Genomic DNA, 7,525 nt, shown 5'->3' on the forward strand with positions numbered 1-7,525 from the left:
ATTGTCCAACAAAACCAACGTGATATAGGACGAGGATAAATCACTCTCCTCGTTTTCTCCATTTATGTCTGGAATCACTAAGCACTCTCTCTTTCTATATTTCTCAATATCTTATCTCTCTTGAACCTCATAGTCTGAGAAACATTGTTGTGATCAAAAGGAAGGATGGAAGAAAGGTCTTCAGATCCGGTGAAGACGACCAGTCAACCGGTCTCGAGAAGGAAAGGAGGCCTGAGGACTATGCCTTTTGTCATAGGTGATATATTGTTAGAAAAACAGAGTTTTTTAGTTTAGACACACCAAATATTCTAACAAGTTCATTGTAAATTTTGTTGGTTCATTATGTTTTTAAGACACACCAAATTGTTTTCTACAACATTTTTTTACCCTTTTATAGTACAATTTACACTGCCAAATATTCTAAAAAGTGTTTCGTAAATCATGATTTTGTATGAGAATTGAATGCAATGTGGAAGGATAGAATTGAACCCAAATAGGTAGGTATTTTTTATGGAGGTCATCTCATATTTTTTGTCCATACTGATTTTTAGACACACCAAGTTGTTTTTCTGCAACACTTTTTTACCTTTTATAGTACAATTTATGCTGACAAATATTCTAACAATTATTTCGTAAATTATGATTTCGTATTTGAATTGAACACAACATGGAAGGACAGAATTATCTCATATTTTTTTTTTTTTTGTTTCATACTGATCTTTTGTGCAGCAAATGAGGCACTTGAGAAGGTAGCAAGTGTGGGGCTTCATGCAAATATGATTTTGTACCTGAAAAATGAGTATCACTTGTCTATTGTGACCGGAACTAGCATTTTGTTCCTGTGGAATGCAGTATCAAATTTCTTGCCTACCTTTGGGGCCTTTCTTTCAGATTCTTACTTGGGTCGGTTCCGCGTGGTTGGACTCGGATCAATTGTTACTCTACTTGTAAGAACATATTTCCATGAAATTTCTCTGTTATATATTTTTTATTTATGAATTGCAAGCACATATGTATGCACAAAAGACTACTAGTCTGTTTGTTTCGTTTTCATTTTTTGATATCTTCGTTTTTCATCCTTTTGGAAACAAAAACAATCAAAAGTTTTAAAACCACCCGTTGTTTTTATTATTTCATGTCATTTTTCTTTATTTCTTTGCAAAAATAAATTTGAAAATTCACAAGAAGAAAAAAACACTGAAGTGTTCTTAAAAAAGGGTCGTTTTCAAAAAATTTCCTGCAAAACACGGTTTTCTGAACTAGTTTTTTGTATCAATTTATGAGAATAGATAACTGAATTTCAAACATGATACAAAACAGTCTACATATTTGGAGTTCATTTTGAAATTCAAAGGCTTTATTTTGTGATTGGAATCAACTACAAGAAAAGATCCCTAGCCTGCAATTCTACAAGCCCAAGTAACCTAACCTCTATAACCGGGTTTTAAGCATATCTGCCAATATATGACCTTATCACCGATACTAATACGTGTCCCACACCATTATTTAAAACAATTCTCTATACGTTGAAAAAGAGACTGGACTTTTTTGTTTCTTAACAGTGGCATCATTCTTGGGAACATCATAATTCATTATTCCTTGAAGTTGATTCCATTTTACACTTTATACATACATTATTGAACACAGCATTCATCGTATTAGAATTTGCATTTGCAACAATTTTTATGTGCCCCACAAAACAGCAAAATAAAAAATAAAAAAATTGATTTTTCCAGTGTTTTTTAAGCAATATCATTTTTGTTTTATTGGAAAACGGAGTTTCTGAAAAAAATCCAGTAAAGCTGATAATTTGCAAAGTGTTTTTGTAAATGATGAAAATAAAATGTTGTAAATTACAATTAACGGTGACCTCCCGACATCATTCACAATAACGACGTCATTATACTTCTAAATTTGCGGAGTTTTTTGCAAAATACTAAGAATGATAATATAAACTATTGAGTATGTCAAGAAACACTCGGAATAATAATTTATTGGTGGAGTTTTGTTAATAAGGCCATGAAAAAATGCCAGAAAAGTATTTTTTGCTGTAGTGCCCTCATAATCTGTACAGAAACCTTACCCTGAGTCTAAACTGGACTATATTCTTGTCACAGGGACTAGTTGTGCTGTGGTTCACAGCCATATTTAAACATGCGAGGCCCCCCCATTGTGACCACCCGAATACAGATCATTGTGCATCACCAAAGCCGGCTCAACTTGCCCTGCTCTTCTCATCATTTGTCCTCATGGCCATTGGAGCCGGTGGCATTAGGCCTTGTTCTTTGGCCTTTGGCGCTGATCAATTTAACAAGCCAGACAATCCCAAAAACACAAGGGTCTTGCAGACCTTCTTCAATTGGTACTATGTTTCCTTGGGGATTTCTATCATGATTTCAGTGACGGTTATAGTTTATATTCAAACTGCGGAAGGTTGGACAGTTGGATTTGGAGTCCCCGTGGTGCTTATGTTTTTCTCTACTGTCATGTTTTTCTTGGGATCGCCGCTTTACGTTAAGGTAAAGGCGAACAAGAGCTTGCTCACCGGTTTTGCTCAAGTCATGGCCGTGTCTTGGAAGAACAAACACCTTGATTTCCCACCAAAGGATTCGGAGGGGCAGTATCATCACAAGAAGGGCTCAAAGCTTCTCGCACCAGCAGAAAAACTAAGGTACATGCAAAATGTGAAATCACTTGTTCATATTAACATTTCAACTCATAATAATTCTATACTAGAATTTGGCACCATTTTGATGGTCCTTTTAATTGCTATAACCTATGTATATCGACATAACCGCCTCTGGTCTTTCTCTATCCCAATCCCAATCTCAATATTTTTTATTAAATATTTATTATTAAAAAAAAAAAGTCCACCACACTTGAATGTCGTATCAAGTCAAAACCCAGTCTTTTAGCTGACAAACCCGATTGCCTGTTCACCACTCAGGAACTCAAACCAAGTGTCAAAACCCCGTATTCTTTATTAAATTCTATGCAAAATCTGGTATTTTTTTATTTTGTTTGTTTGTTTTCTATATATTAAACTAGCTTATTTATGCTAGTTTGTGCATTCCTAAGAGGTTCCATAAACTTTGTTTCTCTTTACGTCATTTCATCATATTTTTTTATTTTTTTATTTTTTTTATCGAATAAGGAAATGGTTCTATCTACCCAATTCCAAAGGCTTGTTGGGTTGAGTCAAGTTTTGAGTTAATGAACCGGACAACAAATTTTTTTGCAGAAGACAAGGGAAGCTCATTACCAAGCTTAATCAGAAAATAAAACTTACATACATGACAGGGAAGACAAAAATAAGGATTACGTAGTTCAGTATAGGCACATATAGTATATGCAAAAACCAAATAATCATTGCTAGAACTCATTATACTTGGTTATGATAATTAGTTGACCGGAAATGCAATATTTTTTTTTTCTTCTTCTCAGGTTTTTGAATAAAGCTTGCATCATAAAAAACCCAGAGAAAGACTTAAACCCTGATGGCACAGCCTTAGATCCATGGACTCTATGCACAGTTCAACAAGTGGAAGAGCTAAAAGCACTGATCAAAGTCCTCCCCATATGGTCTGCTGGGATCATAATCGCGGTGACAATCAGCCAACAAGCATTCCCAGTTCTCCAAGCCTATACAATGGACAGACACTTCAACAAAAATTTCAAAATGCCACCGGGCTCCTATGGCGTCTTCTCAATCCTCACTTTAACCATTTGGGTAGCAATCTATGACCGACTAATCGTGCCTTGGCTATCAAAGTACACCAAACGCCCACGTGGGCTTAGCCTAAAACAACGCATGGGGATTGGGCTTTTTCTCTCCTGCATCGCCACTACAGTGGCAGCGCTGATAGAGAGGACTCGACGTGCCAGAGCAATCAATGAAGGGCTGGCAGACCAGCCCGATGCAGTGGTGAACATGTCAGCAATGTGGTTAGTGCCACAACACTGCTTGGTTGGGATATCTGAGGCTTTCAATGCAATTGGGCAGATACAGTTTTACTATTCTCAGTTTCCCAAGAGCATGTCAAGCATTGGAATAGCTCTTTTCACACTTGGAATGGGGGTTGGGAACTTGTTGGGAAGTCTCATTGTGAGCATTTTGGCTCATGCGACCAAAAGGGGTGGCAATGTGAGTTGGGTATCAAATAACCTCAACAGGGGTCACTATGACTACTACTATTGGATCCTAACTTGTTTGAGTGTGGCTAATTTCTTCTACTTTCTTCTTTGTGGTTGGGCTTATGGCTCTGAGGAACAAAATGTTTGGGATGATGATTGGGAAGACAAGAAAGATGAAGACATTGTCATGTCAAAGGATTCCCCCATAGTATTGTCAGTATGATTTATTGTATATGTTACTTGCAGTGGTTAAAATTCAGCCTATCAATCTTGAGATTTGCGGGTTTGAATCTGGACGCAACTACTTTATGCAAATAATGCCAAGAGCATATGAGAAGTCAGTAAAATGTTAAATACTTCTAGCATTGTTGATCATTTGTATCCAATCAACCCATCCATACCTCATCCAACAGGACTAAATGTAATTTTTTGTCATTGCTTAAGTAGTTTTTTAAAGGAATATAATATAAGGAATAAAGATATATCACATGGGTGTGTTGTTGAAAGGTGATCTCACCCAACAAGAGGTTTGGGATGATGATGGGGAAGCCAAGATGAAGATGTATATTTGTGTGTCTATTATCAATTTAAGTGTTCAATTAGATATGAAATGTCATATAAATAGATGAATAAAACTTGTTCAAAATCAGCTACAAATATAGTTCATTATTTTTTTCTCTTACTTCAAAATAAAACACCCATTATTGAATTAAATTGGCCTAAGGTCCACGGTGAAAATTCGAAAACTTGTGTGGAGTCAGGTCTCTAATTGCCCTTATATAATTAATAGCTAGAGAATGTGAATTTTTTATAGTTCTGTATAGACTACTTGCAGATACATGTCTAGAGATTTCCACTATATTATTTACAGTTTAATAATTGGTTATTAAAATGGTGGAACTTGAGTCGTTTTGGAAAGACTTGCATTTTACTTCATGGGAAATGGAAACATTTTTTACATTAAAAGGCATCACTTACATTCATGATCATACACATATTATAACTCATATACATTGTTAACATTGTTCATACTGGGCAATTGTACTTATCCTTTAGTGGAAAACTGTATTCAGGTATTGATGAGATGCCCCCACCTTGTTAAAGGCACGCGATGTGATATTTTGGAGCAAGAAGGCTCTTTGTTTTATTTGTTAATTTTGTAAAGCTTTATGTGTTTGGGATAGAGATCCATCTTTTTGTAATAGGGTTCCAACCCTGGAAATATTAAAGTCTATAGGGCATTTTCTTTGAACTTTTATATATGTTTGAAATGGTATCACATGCTGTAATGCTTTGGGTCGAGATCAAAGTTTTTTGTCACAAAAATTGGACTTAGTCTGAATATTTTGTGTAAAAAAATTGGATTTTTCAAAACTTACAGTTTTGAAAATAATATTTGGCGATAATTGTTCCTTATACATTAAATAGTCTAATTTGATTTTATGGGATTTTTCTATGAGGTATTAATCATTTTACTTCAACGTCAAACTTATAAATTTTAGTCAGAAAATTATGTTGTACTAAAATTGGGAGAGTCCCTTTTTGATTTAATTGAAATTTGATTTTTTTGTTTTTTTCTTGGAATCCAAATGGGGGTTATTTCGTTATTTACATTGTAAAGTTAAATAAATGAAATATAAATGTAAGAGACTAAATGAAAGTATTTACATAAATGGTTACATATGGAAATAAGGTTGATGTGCTGGGAGTGCCCTAGGAACTGTGATATGTGACTAACTGTGTCTAGGGTGACCGCTCAAGTGGTCAAGTGGTCGCTCAAGCGGAGATGCGAGACTCCTAGTATTTTCACTGTAGACCTGCAAAACTTCTGAGAGATTGCGTTTACCGCTCGAGTTGTGAAATGTTCACTTGAGCGGTTTGTTCGGGATCAGCACTTTAAAAAGTCATTTTTGGGTCACTTTTCTTCATTCTTTTAGATTCTTTCTCTCTCATCTCTCTCTTTTCAACCATTTTTGAGTTCCAAGCTCATAAAAGCTTAGTTTTCATCTATTTCTGCTAATCTCCTAAAAACAAAGAGCACGACGAGGGCTTTCTACCCATCTGAGCATATCATGTTTTCACTGAAGTTTGATTTTTGGGTTTTTTCCTCTCCTAGCTTGAGGTAAGGATTTCTTTACTTTCCTTCAATATTTTCTTATATATAGATGAGTGATATGCTTGTATTGCATAAAAATCTCATGTTGAGGGATTTTCTTAAAAAGCATATAGATGAAGTAAGGGTTTTCCAAATCAAGGGAGTTGAATTTATGATTTATGGAAGTTGTGGACAATTGGAACTTGATTTTCCACCTTAAAGTGAAAAGCCCTGATTTTGTCAAACCCTAGTTATGGATTTTATTTTTAAAATGATTATTTATTTCAGTTGACCTTAAATTTTTGGAATTTATTAAATGATGAGTTGAAATAAGTATGAAGGGTGATTAATAATTATTGTGAGAATGATTATTACATAAGAGACTTATATCAAAGAAAATGATAATGGAAATTGGTTCATTGCATTATGGAAAGTGTATGAAATTAATTGGGATATATAAATTGAATAAAAAGGAATTGATGTTGAGATGTATGGAATATTGTGAACAAAAAATTGCATTGAATACTAAAGACGGAGTTTTACATTTATTATTCATTGTGTTGTTCGTTTAATTTATTAATTGATATGATGAATTGATAAATGATGATATTGGAATAAGAGTTCGTTTCCTTCCGACTTGTGACCGGTAAAGCGTGACGCTCAATAGAGGTTTTGCATTCCTTCCGAAGTAGCACCCAAAAAAGCGTGTGGTCTGTTGAGATATGGAGAGGTTCCACATTCCTTCCAGCATGTGATTGGTAAATCGTGGCACTTGATAGAGGTTTCGCCCTCCTTCTGGAATAGCACCCAGAAAAGCGTGTGGTTTGTTGGTAGGTGTAGACGTCCCCGAACGCCCCGGGAGGAACGAGTCCCCCGGTTCCGTTCGATATTGGGCTCACTACAGTTCGGACTCTTAATTTGTCACGGTTCTAAATCTGAACCAAAGAGTCCAAATCCGGCAAATCATTTTGAGAAAACAGATTTTGAAAGAAGTGCCAAACATGGACTGCTTTGCCAGATACAGAGTCGTCACCTAAATATTTTATTTTGGAAAAATTTAGGAAACCCTGACTCGTTTGCCTAAGGCCACGTGTCCGTCATCACCAAAGTTGCCTCGGCTCGGGAACTTGGGTACGATTGGGGAAGGTCACTTCGTGAGCACCCCCGTTCTCCCGATCAAAGATCGGCCTCTACTAACCATGATATCTATTTTTGAAAACATTATGCGTTCTTATTCCGGTTATTAGCCTAGATTTACTATGTGATGCGCACAACATACAAGTATAGACTGGATCA

The 7,525-nt window shown here is 35.6% G+C and overlaps 1 protein-coding gene across 1 annotated transcript; it reads left to right on the plus strand.

Moving 5' to 3' along the window:
• On the plus strand, nucleotides 1-4,791 carry LOC114279307 (protein NRT1/ PTR FAMILY 1.1). Its single transcript, XM_082903057.1, has 4 exons — nucleotides 1-256; nucleotides 730-947; nucleotides 2,118-2,671; nucleotides 3,445-4,791. Exons 1-4 carry the CDS (start codon nucleotides 166-168, stop codon nucleotides 4,355-4,357), a joined length of 1,776 nt encoding a protein of 591 aa, XP_082759183.1. The 5' UTR covers nucleotides 1-165; the 3' UTR covers nucleotides 4,358-4,791.
• Nucleotides 4,792-7,525: the final 2,734 nt, after the last annotated feature.

The sequence above is a fragment of the Camellia sinensis genome, chromosome 13 (assembly GCF_055761805.1).
Source record: "Camellia sinensis isolate YWXY chromosome 13, ASM5576180v1, whole genome shotgun sequence".
NCBI classification, from domain to species: domain Eukaryota; kingdom Viridiplantae; phylum Streptophyta; class Magnoliopsida; order Ericales; family Theaceae; genus Camellia; species Camellia sinensis.

What these genes read in the sequence shown, in the direction of transcription:
- LOC114279307 (XM_082903057.1), top strand. Translation starts at nt 166, where the DNA reads ATGGAAGAAAGGTCTTCAGATCCGGTGAAGACGACCAGTCAACCGGTC. An exon ending in GACTATGCCTTTTGTCATAG is followed by an intron (nt 257 to 729) that starts GTGATATATTGT and finishes TCTTTTGTGCAG; the next exon opens with CAAATGAGGCACTTGAGAAG. An exon ending in GCACCAGCAGAAAAACTAAG is followed by an intron (nt 2,672 to 3,444) that starts GTACATGCAAAA and finishes TCTTCTTCTCAG; the next exon opens with GTTTTTGAATAAAGCTTGCA.